Here is a 26,341-nt window from a genome sequence, read left to right on the forward strand (position 1 = left end):
GGGATCAAGTTTAACTAAGAGTTACAAGATATCAAAAATAAAGGCAATGAATTAATTTGTACACATAATGATAAAAATTTACTTTGAATTCATTTTTGGATCAGAATAAATCCATTTCAGTTTATAATCTATTTAAAATCACAATAAATAGTACAATGATTGTATTTTTAAAGAGAAATATTCTTGTTTGAAGAAATTTAAGAATTGGGTCAATTAAATCCGACATCTTTCAAAAAAAACAGTTAATATGTCACTGAACAAGAAATTTTTCTGTTAAAAAATGTGTTTTTTCACTATATAAGATGTAAAATCCTTCCAAAACCCTTTGTTACGGATAAATGCTTGTTTTTAGTATCCAATAAACACTTTAAACTCCAAAAAAATGGTTAAAACACTTTTATGCATTATTAAAATGCATCTTTAAAATCGTACCTATTCTGTCTAGTTCGGATTTTTGTCACCAGGTGACTTGTCGCAGTTTAAAAATTCCCAATAGAAATGGGAAATTTTACATAATATACATTTAAAAAATTTATTTTGTGAAGAAAATAATAATATTGGCGGTATTTCAATAACAAAATCGAGAAAAGGTGTACAGCACATTAAAATTTTAAAACAATGATATATTAATCACAGAATGAAAGGATAAATTATCGATAATTGTTTAAGTTCTTCTAATGCTGATTATATGGGAGTACATTTTTTTTCTCTTAAATAGGTTGAAAGCTCCAAAATTCTCTACAAAATGAGCCCGGATGAAGTCATTTTGTCAACCTTTTAAGAATATATTGCAAAAGTAGTGCAAATTTCAACGTTTTCTTCAAATTTACATAAAGCCTAATATCTTAATAAATTTGTAATGTCCCTGGAATAATTTTGAAGGTAAAATTCTATAATGTCGTATTAAGGTATCACTATTATTGTGACAATTTTTATTTAAAGTTAAAACAAATCTGTTGGAAAAATATGGATATTTTTTCTGTTGAAAGAAAATTTGTTGTAAGATTTATTAAATAAATAATCATGAGCTTTATCTCAAATTAATTTAATATGTATTATTCATTATATTAGACGTAATTAAATTTAAATAAAACATTGCGATTTGCACTAGTTTTTCACTGTCTTCTTGAATAATTTCAAAATTGCTTCCTTGTTAGCTTCTTTGAACTCTTTTCTGAATTCTCATATCTTTCAATCCATTTAAAAGAGAAACTTTATCACACATAGTGGACATTAAAAGAACTTGAGCAAACACCAAAAAACTTTGATTTTATCATATCCGATACGTGAAGCAATCACATCTTCCTCTCTCTGATTCTCAATAAGCAATAAAAAGGAGATAAAATATAAACGATTAGATTTTATGGTAGAAGAAACAAATACTGTTCATATAAAATCCCCGGGTTTTCCAGGTTAAATAAAATTTCTGTTTTTCCTAATTTCATTGAAATGAACAAAAATAAATAATTTAATTTAAAGTATTTCGTAGTAAAATTTTAATGCTGGGCAGTAAACAGGATTTTTTCAAATTTATTTTGCGTTTAATTTCTTAAATTTTTTCAATATGGGATTAAAAAAGTGAAAATTCAGCTTAGAAAGCAAGTTTTTCTTCCACTGCACATTTTTTTAGTTTGGACTACAGACTTTTTTGTCGGATGTGAAAAATACTGAAAATTCTTCAAAGAAATTGAAATTTTCATTCTTAATTTTATATTTTAGAGGAAATTGTGAAGTTCAGGGAGCACAGCGCAAACGGAGCTCCAAAAGGGGGAAATGTAATTTTTTCACGAAAAAGGGGAAATATTACAATTTTATTTTTACATGTAGAAAAGAAGGAAAAATCTTTTTTATATGTGTAAAATCGTTCTCACAAGCAAAAACATTTTTTTATTTTGAAAATACCATCAATAATAAATAAATCGTGATATTTATAAGTTTATTTGAATATTTCTTCTTCAGAATTGTCATTTCGGGCTTACTATAATTAAGACATGTATTACTAATTATAGTAATGTACTAAATGTAAATATTAAACTATAATTTTCAATGATTTTAAACTCGTTTTTTTAAATTAAATTTTGAGAGCGAAAAATATTTTAGCTTCAAAGGTTCGGAATAGGCCAAATTAAAATTTGTAAATTTTGCATTGGTAGGATTTCAAAATTTAACTTGAGGCTGCCTTTATTCAGATTTAAAGTTCAAGTAGCTCAATTTTGAACGTCTAACTTTTAATTATTCAAGTTAGAACATTTAACTTTGCAGGTAAACAACTTGAAAAAATATTTTTTCTTAACTTTTACAATTGTATATGTTATAAAATGTTTCATATGACAAATTTATTATTTCTAAGCTAAAATTTAAGACCCAGCTAAGACAAAATCCAAGGAAAAATCAGCACATTTTTTTCAAGACGTCCATTAAATTATTTATTATTTTCTTATTTAGACTTTTTCGCAATGCAGTGTGTATTGAAAAGGTGAATGCAACTATCAAATTTGTATTGTTATTTTATTTAATATTTGTTTATTTGCAGTTAACGGTATTTTATAAAATTATGCAATAATTATTTTAAAAATTACTAACAACTAAATCAACGATGTGAATATTCAGGTATATATTTTTTATGATTCCAACCATATAACAAATTCATAAGAGCCCCTTTCATGTGGATGCCCACATATATTGTTGAAATGAACCTGCAATTTTTACAACATTTATTTAGCAACAATTTAAAAGCTAAAAACGCGCGAATTATGAAATTATGCCACCCTGCATGTGCTTAAAATTTTTTTTAATTAAAAAAATGCATATCTATAACAATTACAATTTTTTAATTTTAAGCATGAGTGGAGTCTCTAAGCTTTTTAGTTTATCATATAAAAAAGTCATAATTAGTTTGAGTATTATAAAAATAAATATTATATATAAAATAATTATATAGAAAAATAAATAAATTAATGAAAACCTGTAATGTCCACAATTTTATAGCTTTGAATTTACATTAACATAGTATTGTAAAATTTCAATATTTGGAATTAAAAGCCTGAATATGGTTAACCCAAAAATACGAAAATCGAGGGAAATAAATTACAAATTTAATTCCTTAAAAATGGTAAATTATAAAATTGAAAGCGCGCTTTTATTCTTGAATATGCATTTTTCATTTAAATATTGGAATGGGATACTTGAAATGATATGCTTCCAAAGAGATGGAAGCTGAAAATTAGTTAATTTTACAGCTTAATAGTGGACCAATTTCAAATTTAGGGCGTTTAAATTAAAAATATTTTGGATTTAAATTTCTGAAAAATGGTAAAATATAAATTTAAAGTCTTTAAAATTTAAAATTAAGATCTTGTACCATATATTTGTTTTAGAATTTATGTATTCTGTTAAAAATGAATTTTTTTTAAAGAAAATTTAATTATTTTGTAGAAAATTCATCTATTTCGTTAAAAATTCGTCTTTATGGGTAGAAAATTAATCTTCTTGATTGAAAATTCAACAGTTAAATTATCCAAAGTCGAATCTGCTATAAAATTCAACAGTGGGATCAGTGACATTTTTGAATATTCTACAAAATCTAACTGCTGTACCTGGAACTGTACTACACATTTAAAATTAAAAATTATTTTATTTTACAAAGAAAAAGACGACCACTTCTAAATTTAGAATGTTCAGAATTGAAAAGTTTTAATTTGAATTACTGAAAAATGATAAAATTAAAAAATTGCAAAAAAGCATTAATAACTGAATAGATTTAAATTAGCTTTCCAATTTACCTCACCCCTTTCAAAATTAATCTGGGCAGAAAAATTGCAATAAAAATAAAACCATGCAAGAACTTGGTATTCAAAATCTAATTATGTAAAATTTAATAATGTACCAAAGCGAAAAATTAAAAACTTACTACCACTCAATTTCTTTTTAAATGATTAAACTGTACAATTTAAGCTTGCAATCATAATAATATAATTTTATGTTTGCATGTTATTGACAATGCAACGTTTCCCGCGCGCTATAGCGCACGTATACTATTGCTGGTTTGAATAATAAACTTCTAAATCCTAAAAACCATCAAACACGTATTTCTTCATGCCTTTTCATTCATTAAAACCTTCGATTCTTCGAATGTAAAAAGTTTCCATTTTTAAAAGCCACTTTAAAAGCGTCCGAAATATAAACAAACGAGTTCGACCTTTTTAACTCACGTGAATTTGATCCAAATTTTATTTCTTTAGTTACAATAAAAAAATAGACTCAATTGTGAGATATGACACAAAAAAATTGACTAAATAACTGATATACCTGTTAAAACAAAACTTACCAACGCAAGTCCTGACATCGTTGATTGTAAAGTTTGCACTGGGAACCCGAAGTCCCAATCCAGCTTTATCTCTGAAGAGAAGGGGAATACCCAAACCGTGTTTTTGCAGGTAAGCAACATTGAGATCCTGGCCAGCCATTTCTCGAAAAAGGCCAGTGAAATTGCTCAAGTTATACCTTTCGCACTCGATCTTTTCGTCAAGCTGAAAGGTCCTTCTGCCCTCAATATCCTCGTCGCCAATGGCCCAGTCATCGGTGTAAAGTTTCCTTGTTCTCTCTCGCTGTAATTACAAAATATTCGTATTTGTGTAAAAAGCACTGAGTCGCGAAAGCGAAGCACATGTTACTTGTCTCATTTGTTTACCAATTGTCGCCTCTTGGGCGCTGGGACAGGATCGTCGGCCATTGCGAACACGCTGTCAGTAACGTATCACCGTATTCTCATTGAAAACTGCAGAGTTTTGTCTTGTCGATCCTACAAAGTTGCTTTGACTATGGCAAATCACGGTTAACGTGTCAAATATTCACATGTCACACGATACAGAGCCAGAATCGCGTGCCAGAGACTTGGATTGCATTTGATCCCTAAAACGAGTTCGCCATTTTGCAACCAAACACCGCCAAATCAATCTTGGCATATAATTTAAGTCCCTAAAATTTTAGTGACTTCTTGAGTTTAAGAAACCAGGCGTGCCAACAGGGAATTAGTTATTTCACATCATGTGACGTCATATCACAAGATGGCCGCACGCCAATGGGCAAACAAAAAGGCAAAGAATATCTTTGAAAAAGGGTACCATTTCACGGAGGTCGAATTTGAATAAACTGATTAATTCCACGATAAATTCAAAACACGGCTCTGTGAAAAAGTACCCTAATACCAATTGCATGAGACGAAAGTTTATTTGTCTAATAACCCTGGCGGTGGCGGACCGAAAGAAACGAAAGGAGCCTCTACAAAGTACCCTTAAAAACCCCACTGAGTCCCCCTTCGGTTCCTTCTTAAAAAACTTTAAAAAAACAGCAAGATCAACTTTTCAATTGTTGAAATTTGGGTTCAACGTTAAAATTTCCATAACAAACTCACGGAGTAATGGCAATACTTTTGTTTGTAGCGTTCAAATTTCTTCAAAATGTCATTAACTTCTGCTGAAGTGACTTCAAGCGCATCCATAATAGCTCAAGTAGTATGTTGCGCGCGAAGTTTAAAAATAAAATTCTCTCAGTTATATTGCAGCGTTGTCTGAGGTTTCCACTGCGTGGCGTTATAATCCAGACAAAATTCTTAGTTACCGACGGAACGCTTATTAACTTCTACTAAAAGAAAATTCAATTGAAACCGCCTTCGGCCAATGTCCCTGGCGGACCGAAGGAACCGAATGGAGCCTCTACAAAGTACCCATACAGACCCCATTGAGTCCAAATTCGGTTCATTTTTTCAAAAACTCAGAAAAACAGCAAGATCAACTTTTAAACTGTTGAAATTCGGATTCTACGTTAAAATTTCCATTCGAAACTCATGGAGTAATCGCAATACTTTTTTTTTGCAGCGTTAAATTTTTTTAAAAATCTCAATTACTTCTGCTGAAGTGACTTCAAGCGCATCCATAATAGCTCAAGTAGTATGTGCGCGCGAAGTTTAAAAATAAATTTCTCTCCCACTTGCATCGCAGCATTGTTTTCTGAGGTTTCCACTGCGTGGCGCTACCATCCAGACAAATTTCTTAAAGTTACCGACGGAACACTTATTAACTGCTACTAAAAGAAGATACACTTGAAGGCGCCTTCGGCCCATGTAAATTACAGGTATTTTATTTTTTTAAATTTTTAACGCTGCAAGAAAAAGTATTACAATTACTCCGTGAGTTTCTAATGCAAATTTTAACGTAGAATCCGAATTTCAACAGTTAAAAAGTTGATCTTGCTGTTTTTCTTTGAGTTTTTACATTCTCATCATTTATGATTGAGAAAGTATTAGAATTGTCGGAAATTTGACATCACACTTTTTCAACGAATCTCCACGTTTCGAGACCCCCTGAATCCGAAAATCAGGTTTTCACGATGGCGTCTGCCTGTCTGTCCGTCCGGCCGTCCGTCCGTAAACACGATAACTCTCGAAAAAATGAACGAATCAAATTTATCTTTGGCACACTTTTTTTAGGTCCTAAAAGAAAGGACGAGTTCGTGAACTAGCCATTTTTGATAAAAATTCAAAAAGTGAGCGCATTTTGAAAATTTTTGAGACCACTTTTTTCTGAATTTGAAAATTCTATGTACGGATGTTTATAGCATTAAAAAGAACAAACAATTTATCCTAATGACTTTTTTCGATAAAAAGAAAATTCTCAGAGCTATAGCGTTTTCAAAATTTTTTTAATCAACAGAAAATCAAAATTTGACGCCAAAAAACGCACGATATGAAAAAAAGTCAAGAAAAGAAAAACATTTATTTTTGATACGAAAAAATATGAATTAACAAAAATGGTTATCCCAAAAAAGATCTATAGTTTCGTTAAGAATCACCTCTGGATAGGACGCCTACTTTTTGTTTTATTCGTGAAAAATAACGTTGAAAAAAAATAAAATAAAAAAAAATGTGTGGAAAAGCGACGAAAGTTACGAGAAAAAAATCCAACAAAACCTGTTTACAAATGCCTGTCTGAAATCGAGCGCGCAGCGCGAGTGTCACGATGAGAATGTGTACCTCAAAGCCTAACAGAGCTTTGAGAAACTTAATCTTTGCCTATACTTAATTAAGTAGACAATTCAGAATATGAAGACGCATATAAATACTGCAATCTAAAAGAGATCTTTTTGATCAAGTTTTTTTCATGCATTCCAAATGCAAAGAATAAATATCCGAGTGCGAAGTGCGAGGTGTAATTATGTTCGAGCGCGAAGCGCGAGGTAACCTATTATCGAGCGCGAAGCACGATATTCAACCAGGAAATTTAGAGAAAAAAACATGATTTTTCACTGTGAGTAAAATTGGCTATTATTTTATAGTTTCGAAAAATGATTGAATTGAATAATAAAAGTATGGCGAAGAATATCGATCTTATTCTTTATTTTAATAGCCTTTAAGAAAGTAACAGCGGTATCCAAATACACTTATGGTGATAAATATTAATTTTGTTAATTCATTTATAAAAATAAAGTTCTGTCCCATTTAAATAGTATTATTGTTTGACCCGCGGCATACATACATCTTGAACTTCCCCCACCCAACATAAAATACCTAAAGTTGGGACCAAGAGTGGAGGCCCCTCAATTATTTCGATTGCAACTCGCTCAAAAAATCTCTGAATTGTTTAATGAAAAGCATCTTAAAGCTTTAATAAACTTTTATCCTAAAAATTGTTCTTAATAATTAGAGGGCAAAGTATGTCAAAAAACAGGGATTTTTGGCCTCCTTTTTTGAAGCGTCGACTTATTCACCTATTCCCAGAAAGCAGTCCGCATTAGAAGAAATTGGAAAAATTAACCGATATTTTTTTAATACAGTACCTTTTTTTAAATTCTGAAATATTCAATAATTTACTTTTTACAGGGAATTATTTACAAATACTTTATCTGGAGAACGAGTGAAGAAAGAAACCCGTTAAATGGCTACAAATATGTGCATATTAAATATTTCTGACTTTAGTAGTAGTGTTGGCACGCGGGCCAGTAGAAAAAAATTCAAAACGATATTTCTTGCGTAAAAATGATTTTAATATGGACTTATTTATTACACTGCACTCACAGCACAAAACTGCAAATTTGGGACCATTAAGCTGCTTCTTCTGCCTTCATTTGTTCTCAAGATAAAGTATGCGTAAATAAATCCTCGTAAAAAGTAAATTATTGAATATCTCAGACTTTTGAAAAATGTATTGCGTTAATGAACGTGGAAAGAATATCTGCATTTTTTAAATTTTTCCTAACTTCGACCGCTTTCTGGAAACAGGTGAAAGTCGACGCTTGAAAAAGAAGTGAGGGGCCTCGACTTTAGTAATTTAACAATCTGGCGTCACCTGGCAAGATGGACGCATGCCAAGGGGCAAACATTAATATAATTGCATGTGGCGAAAGTTTATGTTTCTCATGATTTAGAAAAAAATATTTTTTAATGAAGTGTAATTGTCTATTATTTCTTATTTTTCAGAAGCTATTCATTTGAATAATAAAATCGATTTTCTTTTGTAACGAATTTATTATATAATTAAATAGCTTCTGGAAATAAACAATAATATCCTAGTACTTTTATGATGAAAAATCTTCTTTTTTTTAATTATTAGAAAAATCAAGTTTCGTCTCATTTATAGTTTGGCCCTCGACGTGTGGCCATCTTGCCAGATGACGTCACGATGTGAAGTACCTAATATTAGACTTGTGGATTTATCTGGATTTACCCGTCAATGTTTTCAGCGGGATCTTTAAATATCTTACTAATTTAAGTTCATGTTTTGCAAAAGTAGCTTTATTAAAAAGATTAGTAATTCAGAGTCTGAGATCTTACTGCGTGCTATGAGAGGTGAGAAGTTGTCCTGATAAAAGTTACTAAATAGAAATGAAACCTTCCACATGGATGATGATGTAGCAGTGGTTCTTGCAGCCATTGCTAGTAAAGTCATGTCTGATAAATTCTTAACGATCGATTTTTTTAAAATGCCTGTCATCTTGTATCGGTGGAATGAAATGTATAACATATTGTAAATGACAGCTGAAAGTCCTCTCAAATCGAAAAACTCGTGCTGCAAGGGCTCATTTTGACGAAAATGTAATGCAGCAGTATTTGTTTGCATTAATTATTTATTGCTTCTGCATGAAAGGAGCCCTTACGATCGGTTATAGTTGAGGAGATATTCGCATTTTTCTAAGTTGAGTTCAAAATTATTATTTTTTATTTGAATGGGCTTCGATACTGGAACCTATCTAAAATAATTTGGAGTATATTTATAAACATATTATAGTGACCGGAAGTACTATCGGCGAGAAAATGGCAGGTATCTGCCTTTAAAGCTTAAAAACTCAGCAAAAAAAATTCTAGTGCAATAAAAACATAGTCATTTGAAAGATAAAAGTTTTGTACGTAAATGAGCTTGAAGACGTTTATGTAAAAAATTGGTTGTGCTTTGAATTTTTTTGGTTGAGTTATTAAGCTTCAAAGACAGATACCTACCATTTTCTCGCCGATAGTAGGTAGGTATATTTTACGTTCGAAGTGAAAATACAACATGGGTGCTTATGGTACTCGCCAAGTTGAAATTCGGTTTTCTCGAAAAACGGTTTTTCGAAGTTCTACATTCAAAAATGCCCGGTTACTCATTTTTTAACTTAGAAGGTCCATTTTTAACTTAAAACTCCGGGAATTTATCCGGCTATGTGCCCCTATATATAACTTCACACCGGCCATAAGGGATCTTTTCATGCGAATGCCCACGTTTTTATACTTTGATGTTTAGAGTTAGAGGATACATGCGTAACAATTCAATTTGAATACATTATTAACAATTAACGTAAGGTGCGATTGATGATGACGGAGAAATTTCCTAATTAAATAATAAGTAATCCGTACAGTATAGATTTACCGTAAATGATTTGGTACATGAAAAAAATGCAATACAATAATAATTGACAAAAAGCAATTTAACCTTCAATAGACGTTTCAAGGAATATTGCTACCAGTCGTACTGATGTAAGTGTTAGTGGGGTTTCCTAACAGGATAATAATATTGAATGGCCGACCTCTTCAGAAACTGTAAAAGGATCCATTACTTCTTTCCCCCAGGAGGAAAAAACTTCTGAATGGTTTGACCCTTCTGAACAACACCATTATGCTGTGAACGCACATCAGTAGCTATCTCGTGAAAGTGACTTCTAGGGGTTTCGTAAATTTTTTTCAGAATAGTTAATATTAGGTGAATCGAGTAGAAACTGAATATTTCGCTTCAGAATTAGCTACAGAATAAAAGTGAATATTAGTTTTTATATACATACCCATAATTCTGTTTTATAGGGTCCCAAAAACCCTTTACGTGAAAAATTGGGTTTTGCGAGTTCTCATCATGGCGCTAATTATGATTTTTCTATGTTGTTTTAAAAATATAACTATAAGTAAATATAAATAATTTACTTTTCTTTCAACTTTCAATTTAAATTACCAATATAATTATTTAAATAATATATTATATTTTAAATAACATTCTTCTTTAATAATGTTCTAACCCAACAATTTAAATTTCCACCAAGAAATTGGCTCAATTTTAATTTTAAAAATGATCAATTCTGAACGAAGAATGTAGCAATTGCTTTTTCAACCCAAAAAAATGTAAACTTTTAATGAAAAACAGTTGAATTGAACCACAATAGACGAATTTTAACTTTGAAAGATTGTTCAGTCAAGAGAAGGTTACTGTCCTAAAAAAAAGAACCGATTTTCGAAAAAAAGGAACGAATTTTCAAGTCAAAATCGACAAATTTTAAAGCAAGTACTTTAATTTTGAAGTAAAGTAAGTCAGTCTTGATGCAAAATTTGAAAGTAAAATGCTTAATCTTGTGCTGTAATAGTTGAAATATAAACCAATGTCAAAACAACATTTGAACAGAATAACAGATTAGTGACAGTTTCAAGCGAAATAGTTCAATTTCCATTAAAAAGAAATGTTTTTTCAGCCAACAAAATAACGATTTTGCAAGCAAATGGCTCATTTTTCAACCAAATTTAATGTGGAATTTTGAACCCCAAACATTAATTTTTAACAGAAAAGTTCAACTTTCCACCAAGCAGTTTCACTGTCATTCCAAGAAAGATTAAAATTAAGATTAAGATCAGAAAATTACAGTAACATATTCAAGTCCCACAGTCAAATATGCATAATTTAACTTCAATATTGATCTTTTTGGTAAAAAATAAAACTTTTAAAGTGAATCTCCTTTCTTGAAAATTATTCTGTTTTATTTAAAATTCATCTATTCCAGTGGAAGATTCATCATTGTAATCAATAAGTTGGCGTTTCTTTACATGCATATGAAGAAACGCCAACCCTCTTCAGCGATTTATTTCTAAACAAACGAAAATGTACATTTTAAGTAATATGCTTTCAATGAAATTTCAGTAACTAAAAAATAATTTTGTCAAATAAATTCTAATTGTGTATCTAATTGTGTAAATTAAAAAGATACAGTGAAATCTAATTATTTATGAATAATAGCAAATAATTCACAATAAAACATAAAAGAATTAATTAAGGAATTATGTAACGCACAAAAAGATCACGAGTAGTTCGAATACTGTTTTATAAAACAGCTTTTGGTTATCTGTAATTTCTCTAATCTCATCAGTTTTTTCCCTTTTTTTATTAATGAACAATACAAATATATTTCTATATGATTACTATCCTTAGCAATTGTGTAAAAAAAACATCACATCACTATTGCACCAATAACATTCGTTACCGTACACTGTAAATAAATTTAATTTAATGTTCCCTCCTTTTCTTGACAAACGGAATGTATCGCAGTTGCCTTTTCAACTCAAAGAGATGTAATCACTCTTCAGAGTTTTCTAATAATTAATTGAAATATATAATTTGCAATGAAATTATTCATTTAAAAGGCAGCGTAAATTTCGCTGAGACTGAAATTATGTTATTATATTCAAGTAAAATATTGGTTTATTAACCATCCGAAGTTAAATTTTATTTTTGAATGATTAATGAAGTGCTTTACAAAATACAAGACGTTATATCTACTACTACCCTTATTGTAAATTTTTATTTTCTTTAACAATTGTAACAGTTGCGGTTTAATGGTCCTAATAAAAATATATCTTCAGGACAGAAAATGTTTTGAAAATAGAAAACATCGCAGTCTGCCAGCACGAGGCACCTCCATTCTGATTCGAACGGGTTAAAATGTATATTATTTAGTACTTTCAAAGCATTTTTCACATTGATGAAGCATTTTAAGTGTTGCAAATTAATTATTGCGGTATAAGCAATGTTAGAGAAATTTATTTGATTTATTTCTTATAATCTTCGCAAGTCAAATGAGCATATTGTGATGAGACACCAGTTATTAGATGTTCTTTGTGTAAAAAATCATTGTGTATGTTGTATACCACAATAATTATTTGGCAACAGAAAAAATACTTTATGAATTTGAAACGTGCTTCTCGTGCCGGTAGACTGGGATGTTTTCTATTTCCACAATGTTTTCTGTCCTGAAGATAATTTTTCACTTCTACTATTATTCTGCAACTGTTATAATTGTTAAAGTAAATTAAAATTTACATTAAGGGTAGTTCACCCTCTTTGATCTAAAACGGAGTATAAAAGGATATAACTTCTTGTAATTTTGATGCCACTTCATTAATGACCCAAAAATAAAATTAAACTTGAGTGAAAAGCAGGAAATTTTATTTATGTTAGCCGCCGGGTGTAGTTAACCCCTGTTTAAGGGGATTGTGGTTAAAACATAAATATTTTACTGCAATATAATAACATAATTTCAGTCTAAACGAAATTCACACTGCCTTTTAAATGCTTAATTTCACTGAAAATTATATTTCTCAGGTAATTATCCGAAAACATTGAAGGGCGCTTGCACCCCCTAAATATGAATTTAGGCACGTACAAAAAAATAAGTGTACCTTATATTTTAGTACTCTATAACATAAATCAGAAAGAATCAAATGGGAGACTAACGATTTGGTAGCTTTTTTCTAGTAAGAAAGATTCTTCAGTCAAGGGAGAGAAAGAATGGCAGAGTTGCTGCACTTTCAAGGAAAAATGTGAATTTTCAATTAAGAAAAGTGATTTTCTACGAAAAGAACGAATTTTCAATGAAAAAACATGCAAAAATACAGATTTGCAACCAAGTATTTGAATTTTGTAATAAAGAATATCACTTTTCAACTACAAATGGAATAGCTCAATTGTTAGTTACAAAATTCATTGTTAAACAAACCGATGAATTTGGGTCTAGTGAGTTTAGTCATTCAAAAATGAGTATAATGGACTGGGCTAAACACCGTAACTAAACACCGTAAACGAGATCTATGGGAGACCCTCACAAGCCTTCCCCGCCCATCGTACCCTTAAACTCTTAAGCAGCCTTCACCCCCAACAGAGATAAAGACTCACCTTAGATTCTTAGGTACCCTCTCTTCTGAAATAGTGCAGCAGAAGCAAATAAAATACTCAAAAAATATCGCTGCAGCATATTTTCATCAAATTGAGCAGTACGAGTTTTTCGTTTCGAGAGGGCTTTCAGCTGTCATTTACTTTTTGTCTTCGCGATAATCGATATAGACAGATCTAATCACTCTCTTTAGGCCCGCAGCGGGGGGTGCTCGTCAAGGTGGAAGGTTGCAGCAGTTCATTTTCCGAAAGCACTAATTGCCCTCTACATTCTCTACATTCTACAAATCTACAACATGGTATACATTTAATTCTGCCAATACCAGATGACAGGGGTTTAAAAAAAAATCGATCGTTAAAAATCAAATTTATCGTACCTTTGTCAAACACGGCTCTTGCAGCAGTGGCGTTTCTTCATTTTCCATGTGTGAAGTTTTATTTCTAGGTATTTTATCATAGTAACTTCTCACCTCGCAGATCAAGCAGTAGAATCTCGAACTATGACAGAGGGCGCATAGCGAGGTTAAAAAAGTTTCTGTGGACAAGTCAATTTTTAGCCAAAACTATATTCATTTGATATGGAAATCCAGGACATTTAACAGAGCTCTAAAAAAGAGATCATCGACTTCATTTCGTTTCACAATAGGGTAAATTGAATTGCGTGCGCAGATGAGGGAACATTGTCGCAAACAATTTTCACTGACACTCGGTTGTGTTCATCGCTCTATTGGGATTTTAGCATAAAAAAATGATCTGGCAATTGGCTTTCAATTCGCGATTGCCGTTTAAAATCATAAGATTTCTCGAGAAAAATCTGGTTCTATAAAAACCAGGACATTTTCATAGATTTCAAGAGAAAACTAGGACACCAGGACGTAAGGGGCAAAACCAGGACATATCCTGGAAAACCAGGTCGTCTGATAACCCTAGTTAATTTTTTATTTAACGGCGTTCGAACCAGGACCCAACCTCAAAATTGAATTTCCTCATTTTAATTCATAAATACTAGAGTGACATCTTTTTTAGATAATCAGGACCTATTCCTCTTTTAAATCACATTTGTATTTGGAATGAAAAAATTGATGATTTCAATAGTTTTTGTGTAAAAAGTTTATTTTTATTTTCTGGAAATTTATGGTAATTTCTCGAAATTCATCGTAAAATTGCCAAAAATGATTGAAAATTTCCAAACCTTTTTGTTAAATTTGTACATTACCGAAAATTTCCAGAAACTTAAGGTATCCAAGGCTTTTTGGAAGAAATCCAAAAATTTTCGGAAATGTATCGAAAATTGCTCGATTTTTGACAGACATTTGTAAACAGGTTTTGTTAGATCTTTTTTTTCTCGTAACTTTCGTCGTCTTACCACACATTTTTTTATTATTTTATTATTTTCATTTTTAATATTATTTTTCACGAATGAAACAAAAAGTACGCATCTGATCCGTTCATCTTCTCGAGATTTATCGTGTTTACGGACGGACGGACAGATAGACAGACGCCATCGTAAAAACTTGATTTTCGGATTCAGGGGGTCTCGAAACGTGGAGATCCGTTGAAAAACTGTGGTGTCAAATTTCGGACAATTCTAACACTTTCTCAATCATAAATGATGAGAATGTAAAAAAATGTTTGTTACGTTATAAAGAAATTAATAAACAAAAGTCATTTTTTGGATTTATCTATGTTTAGGTCGTTTATATCGAGAATTTTTGTATGAAATGTGAAAGAAATTAATATTTCATTAAGATTAATTGAAAATAGATGCTATTTGGCAGTTATCCAAACAATTTCTATAAACAAATTAACCAGTTGGATTATTTTTGGCTATTTTTTAATCAATAGGCTCAATTTTTTATGAAATCAATTTAAAATATATTTACGACAAGTATTCGAGGTTATACTTGATAAATTTATAAGAATAATGAATTATTTAAACAATTTTCAAAAACAATACATAATCTCGCTATTTTTCAACTAACAGGCTCAATTTCTTACAGACTTAACTTAAAATATATTTTCTATGTCTGTTTTCTTTGATACTTTCTGAATTTACAACAATTAATAAAAAAAAAAAATAATAGTTTTTGTGAATTTGAACCTTTTTGTTGAAAAATATCCAATTTGTGTATTTTTCTAAAAATAATGTTCAATATCATCAAAAATATATTTTGTTTATTAATTTGATTATAATGTCATAAATGATTTTTTTAAATTATGCTCACTCCCTGCAAATTATTGCTAGATGTGAAATTTGTTGTTAAATAAAAAAATTAACCCCATTTTTTATAAAAAATTCAAGCTCACTAATATTTTCAAATTGAAAAATCTTTCATTTAAAAGAAAAAAGAACGTCTAAACGAATGAATAGTGTAGGCTCAAAAACTTTTCCGGACAAATTAGTCCAGAGCTTAGAACTTTTATTCGATTTGAGCATTTGAAAAAAAATGAAATTGAACTAAATTTTAAAGAGATTTATCATAACCAAACACAGATTTTTGTAAATATTTAAACATTAGATTTTGGTTTTTCAGCAAAATTGACTCTAAATTTAAGAACTAACTGTAAACATTACAAGTTGGTTTTTTGAAAAAAACTTTTTGTTAAAAACCTTTCTAATAAGCCACAATAATAATTTGTGAGCTTTTATATATTTTTAGAAATGCAGAGACGGATACTATCATACAGATTAAAGATAAAAAAATTGCATTAGTCCAGAACATGCTGCGAAACTGTGGGGGCAGCAAATTCTCGGAAGCAGTAAATCCGAACTACTTCAATACAAATTCCAGTGTATTACATTTTTTAAGTCTTCTCAATCGGCTAAATTCACTTAATAAAATCTAGATATTTCACATACGCACAGAATTGATTTATTATTTATTTTTTGTTGACTCCATTAGAATTGATATGATTTTTTTGTTGAGAAATCTCGTTTCTGCAAAAATGGCGTATGTATCCGTTTGAACCACTATAGGTTTCATTTCAAGAAAATGTACTTATTTTTAAGTTAGAAATATTTGAAAATTGTCATTAAAATAAAGAAAAGCTGCATCGGTCCTGGTAATTAAAAATATTATGTTCTGTATAATAAAAGATAATTTCTATTAATTATTACAAAAAGGTATCAATTCGATACAAAATATAAATATTAAAAATTTCTATAAAGAGTTTTTTGAAAACAAAATATTAATTGAATTTTTTGTCATTTGAAATTGTTAAAAGCTCACGAATTAGTTTATTCAACTTTTATAATATTTAACGGATTCAAAATGCTCGAATGTAAAATTTGCTGTATTAAAATGGAATTGAGGCGCGCAACTCGTCGGCCAATGTTTGATCAATATTAGTTACTACATTTGCTTCAGAGTGCAGGATTTATAATCGCTTTATTCTACTTTTAGATTTTTGGGACTAAATTTGAATTTTAATAATGGCACCTTCTCACAAAGGACCAAGGAGTCTTGTTCACCTAGCAGAACTAACTTCTGATTCGCAGCAGGCGATTACCGAATATTTTTATTCGAAACAAGAGGATCAAATTGTAGAGTAATGTTTTAAATATACAAATACTTCTATAATATGTTTTTTTTTTAATATTCACGACCACATATACAATAATATTGTAAAATTAAAAGACAGATATAAACTAATAAGTTAATATCTAAAAATCATTTTTTTATTATATAATAAAAAATCTTTAGACATTCTACATACAAGTTTATGATATCTCTTAGATAGTTTATTATGACTGTTAAAAAAATAATAGAGTTTTCATCTTTTCTCGACTCTCGAGTCTCTCGGTCTCGACTCTCTACCGACTTTAACCCAAAATCGCTTGCGCCTCCCAGTGCAGATCCTTTTGGGGGAAACTCAATATTTTATGTATTTTCAGAGAGGTAAATCAACATATTTTCATGAAAATTAGTTAAAAGTGGAATTTTAATGGCATAATCGATTTAATGTAGCATCTAAAAAGAGCTCCAGGAGCTGAATGTCTGGCGAGGCTTGCAGCCCTTTAATATTTAAAAAAATGGTGACAAATATGGGAAAAATTAGTTTCATATAAATATTATTTTTATGAAATTTGCTTAAAAACAAAAATTTGAATGTTTTTTCTACAGGTTTTATAGTGATGTCCTTAGAAGTCGATTTTGTACGAAATTCTTTTTTAATAATGGAAATTCTAGTTTTGGCGGAATAACTCACTTCGGATGCGTCGCTGGTAAAAGGTCTGCCAATAAACTAATTAAAGGAAACTCAATTTTGTATGTATCTAAAAAAACATGCTATCCCCCAAAAAATGAAAAATAGCAGTTTTACTTAAAACTCATGATAAAGATGGTGTTTCTTTTAACATTTGTATTATTTTTTATCGATAAATAAAAAGTTTTTAATTCATAATGATGATATAATTAATGAATGTCATGAGCAACATTTTTTGTTTAGGATATTTGCCCTTTACTTAAACAATTTGTATATGTTTAAACCATTTTTTTCCACAGTAAATTATAAAAAGTTATCATCTTCTAGAATTAATAACACAATTGATGAATATTAAGATTTATATTTTGGCGAATGGCAGTTAGCAATTATTTAAACAAATAAAATCAATTGCTTCTTTCCATAGGAAAGATGTAAAAAATTATGGTTTTTTCGAATCTCTTAAATAATGTCGCTCATTTACCAATATTTTCTTATATCAAAAAAATTGATCTAAAAATATAAGAATGCATATAGTAACTGAAAAAATTATTTTGAAAAATGATTGTTATGCACGAAAATTAGAATATAAGTATTGAAATAATAAAATATTAAAACATAGCGACATAGTGTAAGCTGTAAGAGATTCAGAAAAAAACTAGAATTTGCTCCACCTTTCCTGTGAAGAGGTGCAAGTGAATGATTATTATCATTTTAAATAATTGCGAAGTATGTTTCACAAAAAATCTCGATTTCAACATTCATTAGCTGCCTCATTATTTCCCGAAAATCGGAACTTTTCAAGATGTAAAGTGGAAAAAATTGTTTAAGCAAATCAAAATTCTTTAAATAATTGCAAACTGTCCTTCCGAAAAAATATCATTATTAGTATTCAATTAAATGCGATATTAATTCCAAAAAGTATAAACATTTCAAGATTTGTAGGGGAAAAAAAGGTTTAGGCGCATGAGAATTTTTCGAACGAAATTAAAAAAAAAAACATAAACTTAAAAAGTCTAATTGTGTAAAAAAATTGCAGTTAATTGTACTCTTCTTAAAAGTTCGGTTCTTCGCCAACTCTAAAGAATGGCAATTGTTTTGACAGTTGCCAAATATCGTTTAAAAAATATTACTCTTAAAATTCGTCAATTGAGTCATTCATTGCAAGAAATAATAACTTTTCGCGAATTATAGGGGAAAACACTGTTTTAACAAATGAAAATTGTTTAAATAATGAAAAATATGTTAAAACAGAAAAATTATACTCTTCATATTCATCAACTACATTATTTATCTACAAAAATAATAACTTGTTACGAATTACATAGAGAAAAATGGTTTAAACAAATAATAATTATTCAAATAATTCAAAATTAGCTTTAGAATACTCACAAACTTTTCACTCGTCGAATAAAAATAATTTATGTTGGAGAACTTCCAAAAATACCGTCTTTAGCATTATTTTCACGTAAAACTGAAATTTTGTATCTTTGGGGCATTTTCCGGGCACATTACAAGGGGCTTGAAAGGGTTCAAATTAAATTTATTGCGTATAAATTATTCCTTGAACATCACTCAAGAGGATATTTAACTATAATTTACCTCCATGTTAATTTTAAAAGCCTGGGGTACGGGCTAATATTGACCGATTTAAAAAAAATGGAATTTCTATTTCCGGAAAACAGACAAAGGGGGTGGGGGGGGGTTGATCACAAAAAATTGATAGTCGAATTTCTACATGCATAAGTTTGGACCATCCTAATGAGGCATATTCACATAATAATAGGGCAAATTTTTAACTTACAAAAAACTTTTACATTTTACATTACCTAATTTTTAATTTACAATTATATTTTCAAATATCTTCAGAAAAAGTCGTTATTTTCTAACAGTTAATGAAGTCTTCATTTTTATCAAGTACAAGCTACAAGAAAATGATAACATATTTCTACAGTAAGTGTATGTATTTTTTTAACGGACCCTAACTTCGGTGCTATAAGAGTTTATAGAACAATATTTTTCAAAATGTTTTAAATTGAGTATTATTTAATTCATCGGATGCAACCTACACCTGCAATGCTAAGGAAACGAGTTTTCATGAAAAACGAGAAATTTAATTAGAAAAATGGCTAGTTTTTAAACAATATTAATTATTAATTTAATATTGGCTTAATTAAACGCTTTAAGCCAATGAAATTTCACTTTAAACATTTTTTCGTGAAAATATGTTAATCTCTTCACAAAAATTTAGTTTCTTTAAATAAACCACAGGTGATTTTCTCCTTTTTTGACTTAAAAAGATCGTAAGGTATCCCAGAAGATTGAACTAAAAAAACCAGTAGATGGAAGCCGTTTCGGTTTGAAAGAAGTTGAGGTCCACCATGATAGATATGATTTTTGAAATTTACAAAAGTTTTAAAAGAGGCTAAAATCTTGTTAAAATTCGTTAAAAATAATTTGTAGTTGACGCAATTTTAAATAGTGTATAATACAGAAATATTTACTTTATTATAAAATACTATGTAATTTTTACAGAGAATACCCAGAATGGGAAATTCCCGGGTCAAGTCCTGTGGCCGAATTAATGAGAGCTCGACGGGAATTGGCCCAGGCTGAAAATGAGTTGCAGGAAAAATGTATAGACCAAAAAACGAGAAGGAAGAACATGGATCAACAATGGAGCGAATTAAAGAGTAAGGAGCAATCTCTTCGTCAATCTTTTTTAAAATTTAATAAGCTTGTGAAAGAAAATTGTGAGAAAAGGGAACGAGCTGAGAACAAAATCAAGGAAGAACGCGATCGTCAGGAAAGAAGACAGGAATACGTGCGAAAAATTACAAACTTTATTTAATTTCACATTTAAAAAGAGCAGGAACTATAAACAAAATTTATTTTTGAATTATAAAATTTATGAATGATACATAACATTTCTTAATCCATCATTTTGTAGATATATGAACTAATAAGCAATCTAGAAAAATTAGCAGCCACTCGGGAAAAAATGAAGAGTTATGTCAATGAATATAAAAAATACCAAACTTATCTAGAGAGAGTTGTAAGAGAAACGAATGAATTTAAATCAATACCTGAAATTTTTAATCGATACGAAACCTTGATAGAAGCTAAGGAAGTACTTTCTGAAAGTCAAGATCAGAGCCTTGCTGTCTTAGAGGAAGCTAGCACTAATATGGTTAGTTCAATTTTAATTTGATTTATTTATATAAAATCAATATTGCTTATCGTATTTCAGGGGAGACATCCATACAGTGAATACTGCAACATTTAAATGAACGAAAATTAAAATTAATTGTCTTGCATAGATTTGTACTTTTAATTTAAAAATATCTATTCCGCGAAGGGTATACAAAAATTGAATCCACTAACATTAAAAAACTTTCAAACAATAATTTAATAAAATTAACCAATTTGGTAAATTTGAATTTAAAATTAATTTTGTATTGCTGCTAGCTTAAAGTGGTACAGTTTAATGTTACGGAATATAAAAGTTGATCAAAATTACATTAATTGGTGCTTGTTAAAAGTTTCAATTAGAAACTTTTCAAATTTTTATGACTGAAATAATGTTAACTTTTTTAACAATTCATACTGTAAAATTTTTTTATTTCTTACAGCTTTAAAAATGTGAAGATGTGCATTTCACTTCATTTTCAGATTAAGATTTTTAATTTAAAATATTCTGAATAAAAAATAGTTAAATTTAAAGCATTTTAAACTTGTGTTTTCACTTTTAATTTTAAATATCTAATTTAAATTATTATTTGTTGAAATTATTCTCCTGTATTGCAATGTTTGAATATTAGGTATTTTATCATTAGTACGCAGGAGAAGTTCTACAAAGCATACCAAAAAATACCTTTAATTGAATTAAAAAACTTATACCCATAATTTATTAAAATTAATTGAATTGATAAATTAGAGTTTTAAATTAATTTTGAATAGCTTCCAGAATTAAAAGTTAATCAAAATTGCACAAATTGTTGAACTTAGACTATTTCAATTAAAAAAATTTCAAGTTTTTATCACTATAAGAATATTGTTGAATGTTTGACAATTTATACTGTAAAACTGTTTAATTTATTATAGAATTAAAAGTTTAAGGTTGCCAATTTTCCTTCATTTTCAGATGTTGATTATCAATTTTTAATCTTTTAAATGGAAGATAGTTAAATTCACCGGAATTTTAACTTTTCATTTTGAATTCTTAATTTAAAATAATACATTTTTAATTATACAAATCAGCACTTTTGAATAGCTTTGACTTTACAATTAGATCGTATCTAGATTTACCGAAATTCGGTGTGCGTAAAACAAATATTTTCGATTTGCTTAGGAACTTCGTTCAAATTAATTAAACCATGGGAACTTGCTATTGAAAATGCATAATTGTTAAAATTTTGAAATGTGTTACTTTTTATTTTTCAAAGCAAACATCTATCTTATTGCAAGCAAATGATTTTAAAAACTGTTTAATTTAGAGCTTTACAACCTGGAATCCTTTAATTTATTATTTTAATTTTAAAAACTTAAAATCAAATTTTTGATTCAACGCTATAATTATAATAGTAAAAAGTGATCAATTTCGAAATCCTTGCATACAACTTCAAAATTCTTCGATTTTGAGTGTCTCCTATTAAAACCCTTAATTTGTAAAATATTCATTTATTATGTTTGCCTTTGAATTCCTCCAGTATTCGAAATCATATAATTCTAAACTTTTTAAATATAGCGATTTTCAATATTATCAAAAGAAAATTTTAATTGAGACGAATATTTCTGATTTCAGTGTTTTAATTTTGAAAAGACTTTGTAAACATATTATTTAAGCATTTAAGATTTAAAATTTTATAAATTAAAATAACATTGCATGAGAGGCAAATAATTTTGAAATATCTTTGTTGTCATATTCATCTTACAAAACATAACAATTATTTTTTGAGAATTTCTTACTAACTAACTACCTAACTGTTCTATAATTGCAAATCTTGTTCAAACTATAATGATTTTTGTTTTAAAATACAAATTTTTTGTGTGAAACGCTATCATACCCTAAAATGATTAAAAATTGTGAATCTTTTTTGAAGTCTAAGTTTTGTTTGTATTAAGAAAAAAAAACTATTTTTGAGAAAAAATGCTAAAATAATCCGACATTGTTAAGAAATTATTAATGCAAGTTTTGTTGTAGAGTGCCAACATAATCTAAAATATATCAAATTTGTTTATCTTCTTTAAAATCTAATTTTTGAAATAATAAATACTAATTTCGATGAAAAACATGACAATAGTCTAAAGTTTTTCAATAATTCTAAATAATGTTGAATTTATATTTTTTTTTTAATACCAATTTTTGGTTTAAAGCCTTAACGCAATTTAAAATTGTTCCAAATCATAAAACTTTAAAAATTGTGTTTAAAAACCGATTTCCTTTGAAAAAGGTTAACTTAACCTGAAAATGTTAAAAAATTGCAAATCTTGTTCGAACTATAATGATTTTTGTTTTAAAATCTATCAGTTTTTAGTGTAAAACGCTAATATAATTATAAATAAAAATATAAATTATAAATATAATTTTTTGTAGTACAGATATTAATATGCGACGAAAAACGCTAAAATAATCGAAAACTTTTATATTATTTTGAATAGTTTATTAGATAATTTAAAATTTTTAATTTAACCGCTCAAGATTATTTCGGACTCAAATGTTTCTCAATTCGCATAACGTTCTGAAAGGTTTTACATATATATCGTTACACCACTATTTTTAGATGGTATGCATATGCAAATATTGTATTCAAAACACTTTTTTTCTAATCTTCTTTAATGCAAGATTTGATTTTCTACTATTTCTGGATGACCTGTAAATTTTATTTTTAGGTTCGGGTTAACTGACAATTTAAAAGCATTTAAAAATAATCTTCAAAGTGGGTTTTCTGACATTTCTAAAGTGTCAATAATTTATGTTTTCTATATTCTATTTCTATATTCTACATCTAAAAGTTAACTTTGTAAATACTGTAATTTAAAAGATTATTAGACATGGCACTTATTGTTCTATATCCAAAATATTTCTTTGATTTCTGCTGGATTAAGTACGTTTTATCAGAGAAGAGTTAGGCAAGTGTTCTCCAAGAAGGTGTTCATAGGCTACCGAGGGTCAACGGTCATCGGCTATGGGTTAGTGGCAAAGGGTATTTGGCAAAAGGTGACAGGGTACAGGTCAATAGACAGTGGCAAAAGGTCAGGAGTTAGGTTAGAGGTGTGGGCTAATAGGCCAAAAGTCCCGGGGTCATAGGTCAAGGACCTGGTCTTAAAGGTCAAACGTCAGGTTCAGGTTAAACTTGCGGCGCATAGTTTCCTTATTCTCTTTATAAGATTTTCCGGTGTAGTCCAGGAAGTTAAAAAAAAATTATATTTTCGTAGCAATTAAATTTTCATTTACATTCGTAATCAGTTTTAATTATGTTGCAAAAGAATTGATAAAAGTTTTTATATCGGCAGCATGAAATGACCCAAACAAAATCCAAAATGTTGATGGGCCTGAGCAACGAATTGGCTCAACTTCAAGGAAGATACGATAGAGCAAAGGCTCTGGCCATTAGATGGGAAACTATCGTTGCTCGAATAAAAGCCACGGCAGCAGCAAAAAATCTTGAATTAACGCAAATGCGGTCTTGTTGTTGGAATATTTACTTGCAGATTTGCAAGAGAAAGGGGGTTCCAATTGAGGTAGATCGTAACGATCACGAGCAGCAGCTTCTTCACATCAAGCGCACAATTTTAGAACTGAAGCGGATCATCAAAACGGCTAGAAAGAAAGCTATCAAAGCTTCCCAGGCAGAATAGGATCGCAATTTATACACGGACAATTGACACAAAAAATCCTTGATTATATGCTTTCTGGATCAAAGCTCGGAAGTATGTTGTTACCTTAGATTGATTGATTATCGACTGTATCTCTCAGAAAAATGTATTGTCCTAGCGCCTATTGTGATAGGAATGACGAAGTTTCGAGGTTTCAATTTCAACTAAATTTAACTCAGTTTATTATCAAAATAAAATTTATTATTAAATTTAAAGTTATTATCAGTTTATTGGCATGAGAGTTTTAATTGATTAGGAGAAATATGATAGATCGTCTTTTTATTAAATTTGTAATCTTCGTATTAGAAAATTAACATTTTTAAGGTTGTATAACTGTTTAATTTTGAACGTTTTTTAACACACTACATTTGGAAATTCTCGATACGACCAATTTTCAAGCAAAAGATTAATTTTCTACCAAAAAATACGAATTTTTTCCAAAATAGTCGAATGCTTAATAAAATAGTCATATTTTCAAAGGAAGTTTTAAGGACGTTCCGGTGCCCACTGGAAGAAATGAATTTTCAGCTATAATAATGAAACTTCAAACAAAAAATGGAATTATTAAAAAAAGTAGTTCATCTTTGTCTAAGTAGATTAATTGTCAATTCAAGAAGACGACTTCTCAACGAAACACTTGGTATTTAATATTGTAACAAAAAATAATTATTATTTATAATAAAAAACAATTGAGTTAAAACAAAAAAGACCAATTTTCAACGAAACAGTTGAATCCTCCACCAAAACAAACTACTTTTCAAATGCGTAGATTTGATTCAGTAAACATATTTACCAATTTCAATCATTGGCGTAATTCTAGTTATGAAAAAATTCTTTTCACCGATAAATTAGTAATTTTTATTGATTTATCATTCAAAAATAGATGATGCATAGCTAGAATTCAGTCACTAATTGATATTAAACACGTATATTGAACAAAATAGTTGAGTTTATAAAAAAATGATTTTTCAGTCAAGGGATAATAAAAATTCAAATCAAATGATTAAATTTTCAAGCCCAAAAAATGACCTTCATAAAAAAATTCGAATTTGCTACCCGAAATATGAAGTTTTAAAAAACAAAGTACATTTTCGCTCAAAGAGATCAATTTTTAAATTATTTCAATAAAATGGTGGAATCATCAACCAAAAACGGATTATTTTATAACGAAACAGTTGCCTCTTTAACAAACAAACAAAAAAGATTTTTTCTTCAAGAAAACAAAAAAAAATCTAAAAAATTGTTGAGTATATAATAATAAACTTTTCAACCAAAAAGAATGAACTTTTGAAGAAAAATGGTTGGATTTTCTCAATGGGTCCTTTTAATTCAATTCGTATTTAAGGGAAGTTAAAACGAGAAGAATATGAATAGTGGAAAAGGGAAAAGACTGTGCCGCTTGCGATAAATAGATATATATTTATTAAAACAGAATTAATGTTTGAATTTAATGATTCATAACATTTTTTAAATCATCTAAATTTTCCCGCCATAATATTGGAAACTTTGACGTATATTTTTTTCAAAAGTTCAAAAATATTTCTATTAGGGGTCGTTCGATACGGAATTGCATACACTTTCGAACGGTTAAAAAAAGTCTTTCATTTCTTTTGTTAACATTTAATCACGTTGCAAATCCAGCAGTGATTTTTAATAGTGCTCGCGCTAGTCGTTCTTATAATTTCGTACTATGATGTACTTCAAATTTTAAATTAATTATTTTTGAACTTTTAAAGCATTTCGGAACTTATTATTTTTAACGTTACTGCATTTTAAATGATAAAATATTTAAAAGCCTTAAAAATATA

General features: G+C 29.1%; 2 protein-coding genes across 2 annotated transcripts in view; one reads left to right on the forward strand and one right to left on the reverse strand.

Moving 5' to 3' along the window:
* LOC117177126 (jmjC domain-containing histone demethylation protein 1) overlaps positions 1 to 4,916 on the reverse strand; it is a 23,890-nt gene extending 18,974 nt beyond the window's left edge. The window contains exons 1-2 of the mRNA XM_033367620.1: positions 4,691 to 4,916; positions 4,328 to 4,607 (exon numbers count right to left, since the gene is read on the reverse strand). Of these exons, the coding sequence (XP_033223511.1) occupies positions 4,328 to 4,607; positions 4,691 to 4,732 (322 nt within the window). The 5' untranslated portion in view covers positions 4,733 to 4,916. The remainder of the gene's footprint in view (positions 1 to 4,327; positions 4,608 to 4,690) is intronic.
* On the forward strand, positions 4,233 to 24,673 carry LOC117177127 (coiled-coil domain-containing protein 42 homolog). The gene is made up of 5 exons (XM_033367621.1): positions 4,233 to 4,436; positions 16,856 to 17,000; positions 20,190 to 20,478; positions 20,605 to 20,844; positions 24,171 to 24,673. The coding sequence occupies exons 2-5, from the start codon at positions 16,885 to 16,887 to the stop codon at positions 24,513 to 24,515; spliced, it is 990 nt and encodes a 329-aa protein (XP_033223512.1). The 5' UTR covers positions 4,233 to 4,436; positions 16,856 to 16,884; the 3' UTR covers positions 24,516 to 24,673.
* The last annotated feature ends 1,668 nt before the right edge of the window (positions 24,674 to 26,341 follow it).

The sequence above is a fragment of the Belonocnema kinseyi genome, chromosome 7 (genome assembly GCF_010883055.1).
Source record: "Belonocnema kinseyi isolate 2016_QV_RU_SX_M_011 chromosome 7, B_treatae_v1, whole genome shotgun sequence".
NCBI lineage: Eukaryota > Metazoa > Arthropoda > Insecta > Hymenoptera > Cynipidae > Belonocnema > Belonocnema kinseyi.

What these genes read in the sequence shown, in the direction of transcription:
- LOC117177127 (XM_033367621.1), top strand. Translation starts at nt 16,885, where the DNA reads ATGGCACCTTCTCACAAAGGACCAAGGAGTCTTGTTCACCTAGCAGAA. An exon ending in AGGAAAGAAGACAGGAATAC is followed by an intron (nt 20,479 to 20,604) that starts GTGCGAAAAATT and finishes ATCATTTTGTAG; the next exon opens with ATATATGAACTAATAAGCAA. An exon ending in AGGAAGCTAGCACTAATATG is followed by an intron (nt 20,845 to 24,170) that starts GTTAGTTCAATT and finishes TTATATCGGCAG; the next exon opens with CATGAAATGACCCAAACAAA.